At 32.7% G+C, this 23,377-nt stretch overlaps 1 protein-coding gene across 1 annotated transcript; it reads right to left on the reverse strand.

Annotated features, from left to right (window-relative positions):
• Window positions 1-773: 773 nt before the first annotated feature.
• LOC145162619 (very-long-chain (3R)-3-hydroxyacyl-CoA dehydratase PASTICCINO 2-like) lies at window positions 774-17,812 on the reverse strand. Its single transcript, XM_079081712.1, has 8 exons — window positions 17,665-17,812; window positions 17,456-17,567; window positions 17,071-17,089; window positions 16,882-16,970; window positions 16,737-16,790; window positions 1,585-1,655; window positions 1,400-1,481; window positions 774-1,239 (listed from the first exon to the last, which is right to left on the reverse strand). Exons 1-8 carry the CDS (start codon window positions 17,745-17,747, stop codon window positions 1,126-1,128), a joined length of 624 nt encoding a protein of 207 aa, XP_078937838.1. The 5' UTR covers window positions 17,748-17,812; the 3' UTR covers window positions 774-1,125.
• Window positions 17,813-23,377: the final 5,565 nt, after the last annotated feature.

The following is a 23,377-nucleotide window of genomic DNA, read 5'->3' on the forward strand; positions in this document are numbered from 1 at the left end:
TTTCTCAATTTCCTTATAATATATTCCATATCAAATGATATGTAAATTAAGAGCATGGGTATATGTCATTTGACCGCAATACTAAATAGTAATTACAACGTTAAATTAAAAAAAAAAATTAAATGTTACGTGAATATAGTTCTTTAGTAAATTAAAATAATTACTTAACTAATTTTTAATTAAACATCAAAATTATCGGACGTTCTTACTAGTTTTTGAATATTACAACATAAAATTTGAATGAAGTTTGTATATATAATTATCAATTTGTACCGGCTAAGGTTGTAAGTAGTTAAATAAGTTGGTACTATGTATACTTTGTATGGTATTGGTAACAAGTTTTTTTTTACAACTATAGTTGGCACGGTATGTGGTTTGAGGAAAAACAAATCAATATCGTACCATGTACACACCTCCAAACAATGGATCTACAATTTTTTTTAAACACGTGAAATTTCATATCTTATAAAACATGATATTTACTCCTCAAATTATGTCTCCCTCGGTTTGTGATCACTAAGTAGGAACATACATAATCAAGAACTAAAGTCTTCTCAAGGGTTACGAAGAAATTCATTCAATAAGAATTAGAAAAAAAAAAAACCAAGGATACAGTTAGTTCTAATAGACATTTATGAAAAGAAAAATAGAGCCTCCCCTAACTTCTCATGCCCTTTTTATATGGATAGAGTTTTCTTCCTTTGCCTAAGCATATAACCATACAAATGGGGAATTCCTACAATAAATATGTTTATTTTGTCACATACACCATAAAATCCCAAAACACTTATTTTATATAGGTTAGCACTGGGACTGAGATTGAGACTCGGACTCGGACTCGGACTCGGACCGGGACCGGGACCGGGACCGGGACCGGGACCGGGACTGGGACTGGGACTGAGATTGAGACTGAGACTAAAACTAGGACTGGGACTGGGACTGAGACTGGGACTAGGATTGAGATTGGGATTGAGACCGGGACTTGGACTAACATAAATTGCATTTTCCCACCCAAAAAGTGGAATAAGGTGGGATAGAAACTTGCTCTTGATCTCTCATCCATGAAAAATAACCCTATAAAACTTGCCCAGTTTCAAAATGAAATCCAAATTGATAATGTTGAGATTAAAAATGAGAAATGCCTGGCACGTAAACTCCAAGCACCATGATCGCACAATAAAAGTAATCAAATGAAAAGTTCCATTTGTTAGGCATCCTTACTGAACAACATCCAGATTCCTGTAATTATTATTTTCGAATTAGCATTGTTGAGGCAATATTCATTTAAAAGGATCATAAAACCAAAAAATCTCATTTATTTGAACTATAACTTTTCATATGTATTGAATAATAATGATATAATAGATAACAAAAATTAAGGTGATACTATGTTCGTCACCTTTATAAAAGGTAAGGCGTTATAGATTAAAGAAACTTCGCTCGCAATTCCACATGGATACAATACTAGAAATGTACTATACCTGCAGTCAAAGTTTCTAACATATATAATGACGAGGCTATATATGAAAGCAAAGGAGAACAAAAAAATGGAACTCTGGTGACCATGGAACCAATGTTTTTTACCTGAGCCATAATAGCCAGAAAGGTGTATAACTAAATCCTTCCTTTGTACCAAAGAAAGAATATCGAATAATCTGTGATCAAAGCGATTAATTTTATCAATAAAAGAACATGATGATTGAAATGGATTACTTAAGACATTAAACACTAGTAAACCTGGTGGTTGACCAAAAAATAGCCTAATAACATTGCTATGTTACCATAATTCTCCCATATTCCAAATCAAATTGAATTGATAATAAGGAAAAATAATTACGATTATATATACTTCATAACAACCAAGTTATTTGTATTTTCTGTCTTTATTGTTAGGGTTACATTTAGATCCCATGGCATGCTCTTTCTTTTTACATAATTGTTGCATGCATAACACATCGTTCAACAATAATTTGTTTGCATTTTCACAAATGACAATGTATTTCCCTAATGTGGGTTATTAGACTCAATAAACACGTAGTAGTTAAATTATTCTGATGATCATGGGTCGACAAGCTCGAGGCAAGGGAAAGGAAATGCACCTGCATACGTTACATGTTGGATGAAATGGGTTACCTTTATAGGATAACCAAAACAAAAAGGTTACCAAAAGCCGAGATGTGCTTCAACAAGAGTTCCTTATACAAGGATGAGATTACATCAATCCCTAATAGAGAAAAGCAACAAGAAAAAGAAAAATCGAGTTAGGTTCGATGAAATATTAGATGTAGACATTGTATAACCTACTAGTACTCTTGAGATATGTGAAATTTCTGGTAGCAATGTGGCTCGGGTGAACCTAGAGATAATGGGAGCCAGGAGCCAGAAGTTATAGATGAAGAAAATACCAAGTCTTCTACTATTCGAAGATCTACTAGGGAAAGAAGAACGTCACTAAGATATTCTCCTTCAATAAACTGCTTGTTACTGACAGATAATAGTAAACATAAATGTCACCCTAAGACCTTGAGAATGAAAGAGTCAATATAGTGGAGATGTGTTTCAACAAGAGTTTCTTATACAAGGATGAGATTACATCAATCCCTAATAGAGAAAGGCAACAAGAAAAGAAAATTTGAGTTAAGTTTGATGAAATATTATATGTAGACATTGTATAACCTACTAGTACTCCTGAGATATGTGAAATTTCAGGTAGCAATGTGGCTCAGATGAACCTAGAGATAATGGGAGCCAGGAGCCAGAAGTTATAGATGAAGAAAAGACCAAATCTTCTACTATTCGAAGATCTACTAGAAAAAGAATAACTTCACTAAGATATTCTCCTTCAATAAACTACTTGTTGCTGGCAGATAATAGTGAACCTAAATGTCACCAGAAGCTGAGATGTGCTTCAACAAGCGTTCCTTATACAAGATACCAATACGAAGGAAAGAATTGCATAACAAATGGGTGTTGTTGGTCAAAGAAGAATTAAATGACATCAAGAGGTACAAGGATCGACTGATGGTTTAAGGGTTTTGACAAAAAAAAAGGGTCAACTATAGTATGATCTTATCTCCAGTTATGAAGATGACTATTATCTAATCGGTCTTAGGTATAATGGCTACAAAAGATCTCCATCTAGAATAACTTGATGTGAAAACAACTTTTCTACATGGTGACGTGGAAGAAGACATCTATATGGCAATATCTAGAAGGTTTTCTAACAGCTGGTAAGCAAAATCTTGTTTGAAAAGTTGGAGAAAAGTTTGTATGGGTTAAAACAAACTCCAACACACTAGTACTTGCAGTTTGATACCTTCATGTTGACGAGTAGGTAGAAGAGATTTGAAATGGATCAGTATTGCTACTTAAAGAACTTTGTGTCGTTATATATCATCATATTATTATATGTTGACATATTAATTATTGGATCAGATATGCATAAGATCAACATGATAAAAAAAAATAGTTATCCAGATAGTATGATTGAAGGACCTAGGGTTACTAAGTATATATCAGGCATGATCATAGCCAAAGATAGAGTAATTGATACTTTTGATCTTTCCCAAGCAAAGTACATTAATAAAGTCTTAGAGTAATTTAGTATGAAAGATGAAAATACAAGAAATACACCTTAAGGAAGTCACTTAAGACTCTCAAAGAAGAAATCTGCAAAGACAAAATAAGACGAGACATAAGTTATTAAGTTTCCCTACGCCTCAATAGTTAATAACTTAATATATGCTATAGTGCATCAGACCGAATATTGCTTATTAAGTGGAAGTTGTGAGACGATTTATGTCCAATATGGGAAAATAGTAGTGGGAAGGAGCCAAGTGTCTATTACGCTACTTGAAAGGTACTTTTGAGGCAACCTTATGTTTCAAAAGGAAAATGGTGGTCTTGTAAAGTTTTTTTGATGTTGGTTTAGGAGCATGTATATATTTAGAAAAGATCACAACATGTTATGTGTTCATAATTATAGGTAAAAATTAGTTGGATATCCATGTTATAGAAGAGTGTTGCTCTTTTAACCATAAACACATAGTACATGACTATTGTGGAAGCAAGAAAAAAAGCTTCTATAGTTAAATAACTTCTTATCAGAACTGGGGATACATCGGGAAGATTGTGTATTATACTATAACAAGCACGGTACAATCAACTTGGCAAAGCATATTGTGTTTAGTAATAGGATGAACCATATTCAAATAAGGTGCCACTTTATTCAAGAACTAATAAGTGACGAGACTCTGAATTTGAAGAAGATAATTGGTATAAAAAATCTAAGAAATATGTGTACTGATATGGTGACAACATAGAAGTTGAAGTTTTGCATGGCTTGAACTAGCCTTCTAGTAGCTTGACAAGAATGTGAGGACTAGAAAGAACGAGATTGAGGTTACATTGCTTGGATGGCAACATAGATTCGATCACCCTAAAAATGTAAGGGATTTTTGAGATGTAAAGTTAGATCTATGGTTAAGGTGAATTTGTTGTAGTTTTGAGGATAGAGGTTTTGAGAACAAAGGATGTAGGGTCCAACGAAAAAAGGTTGTGGTTTCGAGAAGAGAGATCGTGGTTCCAAGTATAGAGGTTGTAGTGTAGAGAACAATGGTCACAGTTGAAAGAACAGAGACCTCATGCAATAGAGAAGTAAAGACAAGTTTTAGCCATCCGTTATTTCCCTGATTGGGAATATAAGGATCTCCGGGGAGGTGGAAACCAGCCATACAGACTGCACGAGAGTGCATAAATAAATCATGTTTTGATTATCCCTATAGTATATTTTAATTATTTAGATTTGAGTTCTCTAGAGTTATTGGAGAGTGAGGTAGGCTTTTGGATTCATTTCCCGCTATGGTTACTCCCGAACACATGTTGGTCATATTCTGAATAAATATAGTTGATCAGGCTATATTTATCCCTAATATGACTACATAACTGCCCAGGTTTAATCATAGTGTTCAATTTCCTCCAGAAGCTTTTATTAGATATTGTTAGGTTATTATTCTAATATGCGCACATAAGTGTGAAATTTTGTTTTGTTCAGAGTTATTTAGTCCCATTGTGTTTATAGTTGCATATCATGTATGGTTAGATATGCTAGTTCACTATAAACATTGCTCTGATACCAACCTGTCACACCCTCGAACCAGACGGCGGAAACGTTCGGGGCTCGTGTGACTAACAATTGAATTATCATCACAATGAATATACATGAATCATAACACATTCATCACCAACATTTCATATTACAACCAGCATTGTTCACATCAAGTACATTGTTATGAATACATAAGTTCAAAATATTAAAAGTACGATGAGTGATGTTACATAAAATGAAACCATACACACTTGAAAATCTTCCTGCTTAACGATTACCTAAGAATACAAGTTATTTTGAAAACGGTCAACATATATAATGTTGGTGAGTTCATAAGTATGTTTGAGTAAAAGTCTTTGTATCTTTCGTAAAAACCCAGAAAATCCGATATTTTCTATAAAATGTCTGAAAATGATGTGAAAATCAAGTATAGATGCATGTGTGAATTTCATAGTAGCAACATATCTGAATGTAGTTTAGATTTCTTTGTATTGTAAGTAAGTGATAATTGAATATAAATCTTTCCCCAGAAAATCCGATATTTTCTGATTTATAATAATGTCGAGGTTCTTGTATCGTTAGATAAGTTGTTTAGTATTGACACAATCGAAGGGTTAATCTTCGAAGTGTAAATTTTGGTATTGGATCTCTATATGAGCCGTTATAACCATACATGATAATGACTAGGTTGCCTGTCTTGGCATTTTTCCAAATTGTCGGTATTTGCTCAAGGTTTTATCGCCCTAGACTGGCCTAGTCTAGCTGTAGCGAACAGCTAAGGCGTGGGGGGTCACCCCGTATAGATCTATACACAAACTCTCGCTCTCCCTCCAGGAGACTCTGATTATAACTACAAGCTACGATTGTACACTCAAGGTGCCAACCGACACGTCTCACTAGATTCTCAACCTTTCGTACTATGTTTAATCTTTACGTGTATGTTGTATGTTATCAAATCCAAAGTTACATATATAAGTATACGAAGTTCAATAGTTATGTAAGGGTATAGTTACGATCTACTAAGCATGTGAATTTCAGTCCAAGCTCAACTAGCATGTAAATGGATCACAAAGGCCCAATAACATGTAAGTGGGTAATTTGGGCCCAATAGGCATGCAAATGGACCACAAAGGCCCATCAAACATGTGACCCATAACTCAAGCCCAAATTAACATGTAAATGGGTCGCAAGGCCCAATAAACAGGTCATGGAAAAATATTGGGCTCAATATACACTTGAATGGGCCCTTAAGGCCCATTGGCCACGTAATGTGAATATTAGGCCCAATAAAATTATTATCGATATATTTCGTCCGTTCGTTATTGTTCCGTTGTTTATTTTAGCTCGTGGTTTCCCAAATTTATTATAAAAAGTCTCCTTTTTCGTAAAACAACATTTTTGGTCAAAAGCCTCAAATTTTCAATTAAGGCCCAAAGTTTTGTAAAAATGACACTTTAGTCCATAATTTGTAAAAATTTGTAATTTTGTCCCAAATGTCTAGAAATTCACGGTTTTAGTCCAAAAATATATATTTTGACATTTAAGGCCCAGTTTTACAGAAAAGTGCATTTTCAGCCCTTTGTTTGTAAAAATTTATACTTTCGGCCCAATTTTGATAAAAGTTACATTTTTGGTCCAATTTGGAAATAAATGTTGTTTTCACCCCCTAAATTTGGTTTATTTACATTTATGACTCAAATTTTGCTCAAATAACATTTTTAGTCCCAAAACTTTCCCTTTTTCGCAATTTTTGGGCCCAAAACCGTGAGGCCGAAATGTTTGGCCCATTAAGCTAAAATTTACATTTTTGCCCCTTTGGAAAGCATGTTTATCATAAAAATCCATTTTTATACAAGTAGAACCTGTTTGATCCTTATAAAAACATAAATGTCACTTTTTACCCTTATTTTTTGTTTTCTTGACAATTTTGACTCGTAACAAGTTTTTGCCTTAAATTTTTATATCTTAAACATATAACACTTTTAACTTGATAATATGATGTATAAGGTGTCTTAGTTCATGGATCTTAACTCAATGTTACTTAAGATGTCGAGATTTGCTAAGATCTAACATATTTTTACAAAATAAACTAAGAAATCACACAAGACATGCATATAACACATAGATCTACACATTTTACTTGCATTCTCCCCCAAAAATCTTGTAAAAGCCGAAAATAAGGGGGTATGAACTCACCTTTGCTTTGATATTTTGGTTTTTGAAGAAGAGATGAAGAGAATTTTGGTCCTCGCAACACCTTGATGTAGATTTCGAACTTAAGAAGTTTTCTAGGAATATGATCACCAAAAGCTTGTTTAGAAGGAGTGATCTAACATGAGAAAGAAGTTATATAACTTGGATATGTAAAGACTTACCAAGAATGATGAGTTTTGGTGGTGAAAACCTTCTTGAAGATGCTCAAGGTCTCGAAAATTAGAGAGGAAAGGAAGGAGTGTTCTTGTGAATGTTTGAGAGAAATTTGCAAATGGAGTGTGTGTGTGTGTGTGTGTGTGTATCTTCGGCCGATGGGAAGAAAAAGAGCGAGAAGATATGAGTTGCATGGAAATATGAGAAACCATGCCTTGTTACATGGTGAATAATATGGAGGTGGCACCTCCAAAGTCAACCCCCCCCCCCCCGCCCATTTCATTTTTTTTTGTTAAATGGTGTTGGTCCGAGAGTTTGGGACAAGAAGATAGGAATGGAATAGTTTGAGCCCATTAAACTTTAGTTAGGATTTTTGGAACCTAATTATAAAATTTCCGGCCCATTGGGCCCTTGGAAGCACTTAACTCCAAACATAAGATAAAGGGATGGGTTTTAGGTCCATTAGGGTTTATTGGAGTGGTTGTGGCCCAATAAGGCCCATTAGGGTTTGAATGAATCATTCTAGGCCCAAATGGTCCAAAATGTTATAGATTTCTGAATTGGGTCCATTTAGAATCCAAATAGGGTTTCCAAGCCCAAAATAGTTGAATTGAATATTTATTGGTCCATTAGGCCCAATAAGGAAATCCTAGCCCAATGTAGACTTAAACAGGGATTCATAGGGTTTTCAGACTCTTTGTTGAACATGAAAGGTGAATTTAAATGAGCACTGAGCGATATTTACTTAGAGTATATGTTTTACAATGGTTGAATGATTACACGAGAATAGAATTTCCTAGCTAAAATGCTAGTTGTGAAAAACAAGCTACTATATAACATCAATATGAACTTATGGACATCACCAACATATGGAGTATGTGCGAACAAAGAATCACATAGGTCTCAAATCATATAACGTCACCCTACTTTATAGGTTTAAACTTGAAGCATGTAAGGATAGACTAAGGTAAAACCCATATAGATGGAAAGTTATTGGAACCTACAAGGAGAGTGTTAAATTTTTGATGATATAGCGATAAAACTCTCGTAATTAATATAAAGAAACTTGTTAAAGGATCTCAATATCAAAACATTGGCTTCACATAAACTCTCTAGAATTGTTTCCTCAGTTGTCACAACGATATCTAAATTTGCATTCTTACTAAGAGCATCCACAATGGTGAGTTCGATATGAGAGTTGAATGAGGTGGCAGTCTAGTTGTCATTCAATTGATAACTTTATCAATGTGTGATGTTACTTTGACATTTAAAGAAATGACCATTGAAATTTTCGATGGGAAAAATGAAAGTTTTTTAATTCTGAAATAAATTCTATAAATTAGCTTTGTAATGTGCTATTGAGAGGGTGTTTGGCATTACTTCTAATATGACTTTTGGACTTTTAACTTTTCCAAAAAGCCAAAAATGTCCAACAGATGTTTGGTAAGTGTAAAAATTCTTTTTAAAATAACTTTTTGCCAAGAACAAAAAAATGATTTTTCAAAAGTCATGAAATCATGTCTTTTTGTGACTATTGGCTTTTGCCGCTTAAAAGTCTTAAAAGCCAAACCAAACACATTTTAAAAACCTTCTTTTAGAAAAAGTTGTTTTACAAAAAATCCTTTTATAAAAAAGGACTTTTAAGTTTAAAAAGTAATTCCAAACACAGCTTGAATTTTGTAGTGTTTAATGTATTGTAGGAAAAAATTCATAGAGTTGCATGAAATATAGAAAGATAATGTCATAACTCTCTGATCAATCCCATTCTTAGTCTTCGTACTAAGCCCTGTTGCCATACCCCTAATCAAGCTTGCCTTCAGCTGAGATCGCCGAATTCATTGAACTTTGTAGAGTTCAGTACATTATAAATTCCCTCTGTGAAGCAATACATTATACATGTCCTAATCATAATAAATCTCTTTTTATGCTCTCCCTCTCCATACCTTCATGCTCATTCATCTTAGTTTGCCAACCTTTTTACCCTCATCATAGAAGGTAGCAACACATATGTAACAACAATTTCAACCCATTTTATTGAGAAATGGGCCCACTTAGGTATAACTTGATTGCTGCTAATGGGTAAAATTGTTAAATTTTTGATAAATTTAGTTAAAAGGAAACAGAACAACCAGGAATCATGTCTAATTCATCTTATGTAATTTAGAGGAAAAGGAAAATATGTTGGCAACATGACCCATTTTGACGGTTTGACCTGCCTTAAAAAGCTGCATGTCTAGACCCGTTACACAACCCGCCGACTGATCCATTTTGTAGGGTCGGTCTAGACGGTGGGCGATCCAGGTGACCGCCCAGGGCCAACGACTCGAGGGGGCCCAAAAATTCTAGAATATGTAATGTGTGTGTGTGTGTGTGTGTATATATATATATATATATATATATATATATATATATATATATATATATATATATAACTTTTATTTATCTACACATTTCTTTAGGGGCCCAAAGTTAGTCCAATGTCCAATCCAAAATGACAAAATCACATTAACCCAAACAAATTAAGAAAATGGGCTGCTTGATGTCACATTGTCGCTGAACGTGATTCCGTGAATATCATAATAGGAACGAGACTAAGGAAGGTAGCGGGAATGTGGGAAATCGTGATTAGGGCGCCATATGAATCGGTAATTGAATCGACGCCTTGATACTGAATCGTCGATTTTCTCTCACAATCTTTAATCGCTAATGGCTAATCTCTTTTGCAGTTCGTCTCGAATATAGATATAAGACATCTCGTTTCCGGTTTCTCAAATCTCAATTCTCACATTGTCTCTCACACAGCTCTCTAGGATAATCATAAACTGATATTGATAATCGATTATCGATTGAATTTTGATCTTCGCCTGCTACAGTGCTACTTGCGAGTTCAGTTACGACACACCGACACAGGGACTAGGACACCAGGTAATTGTTTTTAGTTTCTCATTCAGATCGTTTCATTAGATTCAATTAAAGAGGAATATGAAGAATTAGGGAAGCAAAAGGCTGATTTTTGTTTCGCTAATTCAGGAAATTTTTGTTTCTGTTTAAAACGAAATATCTAGTTTGATAGTTTCTCATTCTAATTTCTCATTTTAATTTCTAGCCTTCTGCTTAGTAATTCAGTTTTAGATTCTTAGTTTGCAATTTTTGTTTCTAAAATCTTATATCTATTCTTCTACTGTATCATATTTCTGAATCAGTGAAAATAAATGCTTCTGCCTTCAAAATTTCTAATGTTTTGCTTTTGAATTGATTCTTTCAGAAATCAAAATTTCAGCTTCAAAGTTCAAACCTTCAAAGTATTACTACACTATTAGATATATGGCTTTAGTATTTAACAAGGTAACATTGTAATATGATGTATTGGTTATTCGATTTTTGATATTATTTTAGTTATCATATTAATGTTTTTTGTTATTGATTTTTACAGCATGCTTTGATATTAGGCTTCAACAGTTCAACATATTTCACAAAGAAATCAAAGAAATCAGGTGTATTCTTTTCTTAAAGTAGTTTTTACTTTATTGTCAATCATAAAATGTTTTCTAAAAAACACTTATCCGGTAGTGAAAATGAAAAAAATGAAAATTTGTTGAGGCTTCTTTACAAAAAGAGAAAGGGTCTATGGTTAAATTTTAAAACCAATGAGTTCTAAGAAAGAAAATATTAATTTGAATGAACATGATACTAACTTAAATGAAAATATTGCTAGTGTTAATGAAGAAAACATTAATTTAAATGAACATGATAATAATTTGAATGAAGAAAATATTAATTTGAACGGACAAGATACAAACATAAATGAATATGTTGCTAGTTTGAATGAAGAAAATATTAATTTAAATGAAAATGATACTAATATAATTGAAGAAAATACTAATTTAAATGAATCTATAGATATTTTTTTGTAACACTCCAATCCAGGTAATTACCCTTTATACTCTTGAAATGATTTTTCGTTGCAATATTGGTCCCTTTTGTACGTTGGGCGTACTTATGGGTACGCTTAGCGTACCGAGGTGGAAAGATCGCGAAGGTGCACCACATACGCGTGGCGTACGTGGTAGATGGGCAAAACCCTAATATTCGGGAATGAGACCTATATAAACTTCCTTAAGTCATTTGGACCAAACCCTAATCAACCTCCATAGTCTCATTCCGTCCCTTTTACCTCAGATTTCCTTGTGAGTGTGATTCTTGAGCTTAGAAAGTGTGTAGGTGGCAATTTTAGAGAGCATTCAAGAAGGAGAGGGTGGTGAACAACCTTTGGGTGTCTTGGAGCTTCTAGATCCAGCATCAAGTTCATCTTAGGGAACTTCTGGAGGTATAAAGTCATCACCTTGTCATCTCTTTTGTTAGTTTAAGCTAATGTATTGCCATGGAGTCCCTTTTTGGTTCTTGGACTTTCTCTTATGAGTTGAGCAACTCTAGAGAATAAGATGGATAGATCTGAGCTTTTTGAGCCTACTAGATGCATAAAGGTGCCATCTTAAGGGTTTTCTAGTTTCCATGCATGAGCTTGAAGTCTTATATGAAGTCTTAATGTGAAGAATAAAGTTTTGGAGTCCCTTGTAGCATGCAAGGGCATAAAGTTGCCAACTTTATGCCTTAGGACATCTTAATGAGTTCAGATCTGAGATTGGACGTTGAAATGTCATGTATTAAGCACTTAATGGTCGTGGTGCTTAATCTGCTTATACGTCGTGCGTAGTGTGGTGTACGCAGCGCGTACTGCTTAAGGGACTAGTACGATGAGCGTACTTAAGTGGTACGCAGGGCGTACGCACCTAGTTGGGTTTGGGCTTTGTTTAGGCTCGTAAGTTTATTAGGCCTTATTTAGTTTTGGGTCTGGTCCTATTTAGATTTTTAGGCTGATATTATGTTTTGGACCATAGTTGTTTTGGTTGGGCCTTATTGGGCCATGCAGCCCATTAATGATTTTTATCTTGGATCTTGGGCCCATTAGCAAAGGGAAGACTTTTAGGTCACTAGGGAAGGAATTAGGCTTAGATGATTGGACTCTTTAATTAAGTTGTGTATAATCCTAACTTAGGGTTAATTGTATCATTGTTCAGCGTGTGGGTTCAGACTATTAGGCGAGCAGCTTTCGTGTTCAGTAGATTGAAGTGAGTCTTCTCACCACACTCATGGGTCGAAGGCACCAAGGACAGCCCATTAATTGATATGAGATGATTAGTAATGGAGTATGTAAATGTTGCTATTTGATCTATATGTGGATATTATGTGAAGACCATGGGAGGAGCCTATGGTACATGATAAGACCATGAGAGGAGCCCATGGCGCGGGGATACAAGACCATGGGGGTAGCCCATGACATTCCAAATGAAGACCATAGAGGGAGTCTGTGGCAACTTATATGTGTATATGTGTGCATGGTATTATGTGATTATATGATTCGTGTGTTTTGGGAAACTCATTAAGCTTGTGCTTACAGTTTTATTGAATGTTTTAGGTACTTCTATTGATAAGGGCAAGGGCCCGACTTGATGGTGCGGTGTGCATTCTCCGATGTTTTCATATTTAGTTTTCGTACTCTGAACCTTAGAATAATATGGCTATGTAATGAGATTTTTGGACACCTTGTGGTTGATATTTATGAAATTAAAAGTTAAAAATTTTCTGTAAATTTTGGGCTGTTACATTTTAACCCTATAAATTGGGATTCTCTTAATATTAAATCAAGAGATATTCTAATCGAAAAAAGGCCAATAAGATAAATGAATCTTGTGTTTCCCAAAGATAAATTTTCTAGACATTTTTCTTATGCATTTTATACTAGAAAGTTAAATAATGGTTTGTCACATGATCGAAAATGGTTAGTATACTATAAAAATTTAGATAAAGTTTTTTGTTTGTAAAATATTTAAATCTACTAATCAAAAACGTTTTTTTAACAAATTAAGGATATAATGATTGGAAACATTTTAGTGAGAGACTTAAAGAACATGAAAATAGTAATGAACATTTTGTTTGTATGAGTAATTGGAATGAAGCAAAACTAAGATTAGATAAAAACCTTACAATTGATAACGAATTACAACAAGAAATAATAAAAAGAAAAAGAACGTTGGAGACAAGTATTAAGAAGGATAATAGTGGCTGTGAAATTCTTATCTAGATATAATTTGGCTTTTCGAGGGTCTAATGAAAAACTTTTTCAAGATAACAATGGTAACTTTTTAGGAGTAATCCAAATGATGGGTGAATATGATGGTATAATGCAAGATCATATAAGGAGAATTGAAAAGAATGAAACCCATGATCATAGTGGCTGTGAAAAAGAACGTTGGAGACAAGTATTAAGAAGGATAATAGTGGCTGTGAAATTCTTATCTAGATATAATTTGGCTTTTCGAGGGTCTAATGAAAAACTTTTTCAAGATAACAATGGTAACTTTTTAGGAGTAATCCAAATGATGGGTGAATATGATGGTATAATGCAAGATCATATAAGGAGAATTGAAAAGAATGAAACTCATGATCATTATCTTGGCTATAAAATTCAAAATGAACTAATTTATCTTTTAGATGACACGGTTAGAAATTCTATCATTAAAATAGTTAAAGAGACAAAATATTTTTCTATAATTCTCCGATGTGAGTCATCAAGAGCAAATGACTTTGATTGTAGGATGTGTGAATTTTTCTTCTAAAAAATACAAGTTGTTGAATATTTTTTAGAATTTTTAAAAGTAGATGATACTTCTGGTTTAGGAATTTTTAATGAATTATTAGATGCATTGAAATTGTTAGATCTTAATGTGGATGATATAAGGGGTCAAGGTTATGATAATGGGTCTAATATGAAAGGAAAACACTAAGGGGTTCAAAAAAGAATACTTGAAATTAATCCTAGAGCTTTATATATGTCTTGTGTTTGCCATAGTCTTAACCTTACAGTTAGTAATATGGCACTTTCTGGTGAAAAAGTTGTTTCAATTTTCGGAATTGTGCAACGCCTTTATACATTATTTTCTAGTTCTACTAAAAGATGGAAAATATTGTTAGATAATGTTCCAACTTTAACCTTAAAATCATTATCTAATACTCGTTGGGAAAGTAGGATAAAAAGTATAAAAGCAATTAGATTCCAAGCTCCTCAAATAAAAGTTGCTTTGCTAAAACTAAGTAAAACATATGATGACCTAAAGTCAAAAAAGTGAAGCTAAAAGCTTACTTAAATCTTTTGGAAAATTTGAATTTTTAGTTGGTATAGTTATTTGGTATGAAGTTTTAGTTGCTATTAATATTGTAAGTAAAAAGTTGCAATCTAAATCTATTTGTATTGATACTATTATTAATCAAATAGAAAATAATATGAAGTTTTTGAAAAATATAGAAATGAAGGTTTTACATCAAGTATGAATATTGCTAAAAGTATTGCACTTGATATTGGGTGTAGAGCCTATATTTCCATCAAAACGTCGTATTGTTAGAAAAAAAAACAATTTGATGAAATTGATCATAAAGAAGAAACACAATCGGTTGAAGAGTATTTAAAAGTTCATTATTTTTTGGTTGTTGTGGATATGACAATTATTTCATTAAAAAATAGAACTTAAAGAACTTTGAAAAACTTTGAAAGTATTTTTGGGTTTTTAAATGATTCAAATAAATTAAAGTCATTAAGTGAAAGTGAACTTAAAGAAAGTTGTATAAAGTTTGCTACTACTTTTTCTAAAGATAATGTTTCTGATGTGGATTCAAGTGAACTTTTTTTAGAAAGTTGTATAAATTTTGCTACTACTTTACCTAATGATATAATTTATGTTGTTGAAATTGTAGACTTTTTTAAAGTTGTTGATTGTTACCCAAATACTTTTATTGCATATAGCATTTTGTTAATCATTCATGTCAACTGTTGCATCTTCAGAGAGAAGTTTTTCAAAGTTAAAGTTATTGGAGAATTATCTAAGATCGTCGATGTAGCAAGAAAGGTTGAACGGATTGGCAATGTTATGTATAGAGAAAAACATGTTAGATAAAATTGATTTGGATAGTATTATTAATGATTTTGTATTTAGAAAGGCTAGGAGAAATATTTTTTGTTTAAATTAGTTGTTTTTGTAATGTTGTAACCATATTTTTGTTTTGTAATATTAACAGTGAATTCTGTGAATTTTATAACATTTTATTTCGAACTAATTTTTATTATATTTATGACTTTGGGGGGGGGGGGGGGGGGGCCTATTTTTTTTATTTTCGCCCCTGGGTCCATCATAGCTTTGGACCGGCCCTGTCATTTGGCACCTGTCAAATATTCTACAATCCATTTAATACTTTATCCGACTAACCTCGTGCTCATGTCCATTTAATCAACAATCATGAATGCTAGCAAGACTAATAAAAAGAACCATAGAACTAGAACCAATGTTTTAAAAACCGGTTTGAACCGGCCGGTCGAACCGGTTTGACCGGGAACCGGGAGAGGGAGCGGTTCGACTATCACCGGTTTTATATTGATTTCTGAACTGGATTGAACCGGCCGGTTTTTAGAAAAATCCGGTTGAACCGGTCAAAATAAACCGGTTAAACCTAATAAAACCACATGAAAAAGAACCATTTACATAATAAACTTTGGTGATTTTTTTCAAATCTATTTAGTTTTCTCTAAATAAAAACATATGATAAACTTTATAAATTTTTTTGATATGTTTGTATTCATCTAAAACTATATTTTGTTTCGGTATTATACTTTATTTTCATTTTGACGTATATGGATTGATGTAAAACACTAAAACTTATGGTTATGTGGTATTTTAATGTATTTGGATTCATCTACAACTTATTTTTATGTGTATTTTTAATGTTTGAACTTGTAAACATCAAATTCATAATTTATATATGTATGTATGTGTAGGAAAATAGAAAAAAAAAACATGAAAAGTATAGAAACCGGTTCACCCGGCGGTCGAACCGGGAACCGGTCACCATACCGGTTCAACTAAAAAACCGGTTTTTAAAACATTGACTAGAACTAATTTTCTTCCCTAAATTTAAAGATTTTGGTCTTCACATGACCATGGTCTAATTAAAATAGAAGTCCTTCTCTGGCCTTTTGGTTTCTTTTTGTACTTTTCCTTATTCACGAAAGCAACAAAGTATAAGGCAACTACCACTTTCACATTTATAGAAATACTTACCTTTCTAACTTTCAAACCCTATAATCATTTGCCAAAAATATCCAATGTAGATCAATTGCAATCATATTGAGAGTTGGAAACAATTCAAAACTAACCTCAGTGGTACACCAACAGATAACCATAAAGCTAACAAGGGGATGTGTTTGAACCTGTCATCAGTCACCACCAAGCCCTTTTGCTTCAGTAAAATTGTATCACGATTGAAAAATAAAAATAAGCAGAAAAAGGAAGCCTTCTAACCTCAGGAAAGTTATACAGAATTCCCCACACTACATATAACCTTGAACTTACTTGAGGCAGTGTTGCTGAGATTGGAGATCTTACCAAACCTTTTTAATCCCAAAAAAGAACACAGGAAATTATAAGGTTCATTTTATGACAAAAACAATGTTGTAAGACACTATATCTTATTAATGAGATAAAACTCACCCATGCAACCATGGAGTATCTGTTTCACACGTAAATGACAAAGATCAGTCAAAGAACACATAGGAAGTTCAACATCATACACATACTATATCACTCAGTTATACCCTTTTTTTATCTTTCTTCATTCTCCATTTTGCTAATCTCAACTCCATTACTAGATTTAGTGTGGTCATGTCTTCTTTGGTAAATACATGTTTGCTTTTCTAAAATCTTTGAGTAATGAGAAATGAACTCATCGGTGCTAGACTAGAGTAAATTGAGTTGGTTTACACTAATGACACTTATTTAAAAAGAAGAGTTAAAGAGAACAATCTTAATTCTTAAAGAGAGTGACTGCACTAAACAACCCATGAACGCTTCATTAATGATGATTAATATAGAGTACCTCAAAACAGGCAGCAGATTGAGCTAATAACAGTGGCTTTTCGATGGCTCTGTAAACATGTTCGTGTCCTGATTCATATAGCGTCCTTAAAGCTAAGTACAATATTTTAAACCTGCAACATCACGGAACAAAGAGAGAGGGTGAGAGAAATGACACAGTCAAACAACGAAAGCAGCAAACACTGAGTGAAGGTGTAAAAATGAACTAGCCATCCAGCGCAGACAACCCAATTATAAATTGTCAAATACATTCGCCTCAGAATTGATACAGATCCAGCCATTGAAGACCTCATACAGTGCGAGAAAAATTGATGTCGCTATTGAGAGATTTTATAGGGGATGATGGCAATACATGTCAAATGGGTATTCAAACTTCAAGCGAAATCAAATGTTTACAAGATCTTTTAAGGTAAATGAACAGAAAATTGATTTGGGTGAACTGTACGTACTTTCTTACATAACGTATTTTCTGACATCAAGATTGATGGGGTCGTAGGTTAAGATGTCTTGTCGTTATTTCTTACACCCTAAAGTTATTGATTTAGAGATACTGGTACTTATTTTCGCAAACAATATCTTTTTTGTTTGTTAATTATCTTTGAGTAATTTACATTTTTGGTCTTGGGCGTGTTTGGCATGGAGCTTTTGGAAGCGTTTAGGGCTTCTAGCTTTTGATAAAATCCTCTACTTTAAACAAAAAGCTTCGTTTGGCAGTACGAGCGTTTAGCTTTTAGTTTTAACAAAACGCTCTGATTCTAAAAGCTACTTCATGTAGCGTTTAACAAAACGCTCCTGAGCTTTTGAAATCAATTTCCATAATTACCCTTAAAAATATATTTATATATTTATTTATTTTTAATCAATTGTCCTTTTATGTAATTTTATATATTTCAAAAGCTTCCAGCTATTTTTGCCAAACATTCATATAACAAGTAAAAGCTACAGCTTCCCGCTACCAGCTACTTGCTACACTCTACCAGCTACCTGCTACCAGTTTCAATCCAAGTTTTGAATTTTTGACAAGTGGCAATAGCTATTTCTTTTTTTTTTTTGAAAAAAAAAGCCACTACATGTAAAATGAACAATCAACATTTACTTTGTCTTTCTGTTGTTTTGTCAATTTATGAACTGCTGGGACTATTTCTATAAAAAAGGACTATTTCTATAAAAAGAAAAAAAACATTTATCTTATTTGAAAATTGACCATGTACATAATCTTTCCCCTCTCTCCCTGCCACATCTCCTCTACCACTAACCAGAGGTATAGCTATATAGGTGTAAGAGTGTCACATCTCCTCTACCACCAACCAGAGGTGTGGCTATATAGGTGTAAGAGTGGGCCTTGGCCCACCTCCATACAAATTTGAGGTGAATATATTATATATAAGTTTTATATTTCTTTTGAATAAAAAATGTTAAGACTGTGAATTGTAACATGACCCACTCTATTCTAAACTTAAATTCATAATGAATAAAATAGTTTACATGTTGAGACATGTTGATTAAAGAATTAAGGCAACAAATTTTAGAATAGATCAAATTGCATTTTGATCTCCACAATGAATTCCTCCTTCATTAGGTTTGTATATTAATATTTTTTTTATTATCTTAATTAATCAGTTACTTACAACTTAAACGAATGTTACATTTTGTTACCATTTTCAGTATTTTGCTAATTGTTCATATTTTGTAAATTATTTGGCCTACCCTAAAACAAAATCATGGCTTTGCCACTGCCGCCAACCATCTTGTTAATATATGACTTGAGCATTTGGAGCAATCTCTTGGACCATTTGAGTTCTTGGAGCAACTTAGAGCATTTGGAGCAACTTCGAGTCACATGTTGTGCCAAGTGAATAAAAGCTGCACTATTCTTGAGGATGTTGTGCCAAGTGGATGGAAGTTGCACCATCCATGAGGGTGTTGCGCCAAACTAGTTGATGTTGCGCAAAAGTGGAGATCGTGCGCCAACCTGGGAGAAGTTGTGCCACATTGAAGCATGTTGCGCCACATGGGAGTGAGTTGCCCCGAGAGTGTGGTTCCAACTTGATTGTGCTCATCTGGTTACTCTTCTGTAAATATCTGCAAGCCACTTACAAATATTAGATTAACATTTAAGTACCAAGTACTTAAGTTTTATATGAAAAGTATGAGTTCTATCTAGTAGATATCTAAAGTACTAGTCTCTTCCACACTTTATTTCCAGATAAGAGTAGCAGTTCCTCTTCCAGTGTCCAGTTTTTCTACAAAAGAGACAAGATCCATCTATGTGGGCCTTATTGGATTTATTGGGCTTAAAGGTGTTCAATCCATAAAACATGGGCCTCCTAGATCAACACAAGGTGACTCTTTTGGGCTTGAGTTATTCCTAGTTTGATGTTAGAAACATCTTTAGCATTACAATGATGCCTTTACTAGGTATCATGTTCAGGCTTATTGTTCAAAGCAAATAGTTTAGGACTTGGACCTTTAAGTATATACATTTTCATATCTCTCACGAGATTGTCTCTTAAGACATGAACCTATTCATTGAAGTTGTATATATTGAATGTTATTGTTTCATTAAGTCATTAAAGAAAATGACAAATCATGGTAATGAGAATGGAATATTTAACTGCAAAATTTTAACAAAATTCATTTAGTATTTTCAATATTTAAACTCATTAATAATTAATACCCTTTTAGTTTCCAAAAACATTAATTATCAAAATCTAGGATCCAAGTTGCAAAACAAATAAATGGTTAGATATCATTTATCTCATCCACATGAATTGAACCCAGTAGATATCGATTATCAGTTTTATCTTACTATATAATTCCTAGATTTATGGGATTTCTAATAACAAATTTAATTACACATGTTTGATCTCATCTATACCTTATAACTGTCTTGCTTAGGTATCCTTTATCACAAAAGATTTTCGATTAAATAATCCAATTTGAAAAACTTGTGTAATCGGCCTATAACTTGGTTATAGAAATCGCGAAGACACCCCGACCATCAAAAGATAACACTAAGCGGTTATGTATCATTTATCCCACTAATGCATACAAGAGATGTGCAAGTGTTCTTCAAAAAAGATTGCATAGATTGAAGGTTTGTAAAAGGGTCTTTTATATGTTCTATAATTCTAGTTCTAAAAACATATGATATCATGGTTATTATATGCATATAATAAACCATGGTATCAATTTTCAAAAGAAAATCACTTTTAAAGGTTCTATATAAAAAGCTAGTTTTTATATAAATTTACGCGATTCAATTTTAATAACCGGTATTAATTTTGAGTGCATTTAAACCTTTTATATCTTTAATAAAACTTCCTTTTATTACTTATATATATGGAGTTTGTATAAGTTATAAAAATCACCATTTTAAAACTTATATTTGAGTTTTTCAAAATTTGACGTTATTAACGTTTTTATAAAACCGGATTTGATTTTAAACCAATAACTTGTTACATCTTATATCCACATTATAAATTTCGAAAACCAAACTCCATGTGATGTTTATTTTGTCCAAAATTATTTTAGCATGTGAAAAACTAATTTATCAACCATACATAATAATTGCATAAAATAAACAACACAACATGCATAAAATTATATGTGCATAAACATAGTCAACTTATGACATTTTTTGTAAGCCAACACAAAAAAATACCAAATCCATTCCTAAAGGGACATTTTAAGGGACAAAAAATCTTCTTGTAATGTTGTTGTAGAAGCTCCCACTTGATAAAACACCAATTGCTTGCAAAAGATTGGAAAAGCTTCTTGAAAGCAATATTTCAGCAACCGTCGCTAAAAGTCCAACAACCCTTAAGAAACAACATTAGTGACACTTCTCAGAAACTGCCACTAACTTTCAACATATTTCTTAATCACGAAAATTGTTCTTTGGTCTTCAAAAAATTGCTCCAACTTCATTTCTTGTTACATTTTTGTACAAATAAATTATTTCTAACAACTAATCTATTACTTACAAAAATAAACCAAGAAAACTAATCTATTTAATTTATTACATACCATATGAATAACTAAATAGTTACAACCATTTTTATAAAACAACCAACACAACAAACGCAATGGTCCTTGGCTAGTTTATGCACATCATACATATCAACATATATATTAAACAACCTTTGTTTTTCTAAGACAACTTTAAATGATAAAAGATGCATGAAAACTTTTGTCACATAAAATAACAATTATAAAGTTGGCATACAAAATATATAAGAACTTGTTTTTATACAAAATCAAGTTATCAATATTCTCCAAAAACTAAGATTTCCAAAAATCGAAAAATCTAACCAAACTTATAAGGTGGCTCTGATACCAATTGTTGGGTTTTTATTCAAAAACTAGTTTTAAAACATAAAATTTAGGCAATGGAAGACTTGATAATTTGAACAACATAATACAAGTTTATAACCCACCAAGGATCTTCTTGCAAAGTTTGGAAAGAAAACAAGCACCAAAGAAGAAGATTGAGAAAATTACAACCTTTGTAGTTCTTTGGATCCTCTTGGGAGGCTTGGAAGTTGATGAAGAATGTAGAACTTTAGAGACACCAACAATGAATCAACTTGATGTAGAATGTTAGTTCTTTTGTATAAAACTCTTAAGAACATAAAGAGCATAAGCAAAAGTGTGATCTTCATGTCTTCAACTAAAACTAGAGAGAGACACACATACACACATAGTTACGATTTTTCATGGGTGGTGAAAAAGATATGAAATCTCACTATATATAGAAAATCTTTGGTACATAAGTTCTTAACATTTTAAGAACCCATGCCCCTAAAGGCTATGTGTTCCCCATGCTTCAAGCCATGCCTTTCTTTTGAATAAATTAAGTAAAAATCCATCACTCCTTATTCTAATCATATTGTCCATGCTTGTCCTTTTAAAGGAGTGTTCTTTTCATTAAACAAATGAAAAGCCCATACTCTTTTTTGTCGAGTCATATTTCTAAAATATGAAGGCAAAAGAAGACAAAAGTCTTTTATATTTTATAAATCAAGTTTATAAAATATAAACTTTAACTTTTTGGTAAGGACAAAAGAATTTATCTAGTCCAAAATGTTGTGCATGACTTATTCATTCATACCATATGAATTATATATAATGTTACTTGCTAATTAAAATTGATATTTCCTAAAAATAAATAATTTCCAATTTAATTATAAGAGTTTATTAAATATTTATTAAAATCAATTTCTAATAAATAATCAATTGTATCAAGGTGTTGTTAGTGTGACCCATTAGTATCATATGTTAATTAGCAATATCACTTTAATATGATTCTTGGGCATACTAGATCTTTCAAATTTCACTTTTATTAAAAAAATAAATGAAACATTAGAACTTGTCCTTACAATGAAAAACTATGTTTCTAAACATCTCCTAAGAGTAATGGCAATCTATTAAATTATCCTAACTCCTTAGTAGTAGCTCTTAATTCCGATCTTCGAACCATGTGACTAAAGTCTATTTCTCACGATCAGATTTAGCTCACTCTGGTTAAGCTTCCTTCTTTCTCTTAGATCCTGCAATAACATCAAAATATAATTATCACATCATGTATTAAGAGTCTAAGAATAGGAACTTATTAAAACAATAAAGTTAGATAATGGATGTACCTAAAGTAGAGTCAGACAACTTGACTTTACTATCTCTGAGATCTTTCAGGTACTTTGGGCAGCTTCACGACCAATGTCCTTTCAATTGACAATAGAAACATATGGACTCTTTGGGGTTAACACATGGAACTATCCAATAGCTAGCCTTTCTCTTTACCATACGATCAAACTGTTTGACCTTGGCCGACCCCTTTCCATTGGGAAGAGAAATCTTTTCTGGACCACCATTGTCACTATTTTCAATGTCCATGGAAACTTTGGAATTAGACCCAATAATC

Source organism: Lactuca virosa, chromosome 3 (genome assembly GCF_052849685.1).
Source record: "Lactuca virosa cultivar CGN04683 chromosome 3, Lactuca_virosa_CGN04683_v6, whole genome shotgun sequence".
Classification (NCBI taxonomy): Eukaryota; Viridiplantae; Streptophyta; class Magnoliopsida; order Asterales; family Asteraceae; genus Lactuca; species Lactuca virosa.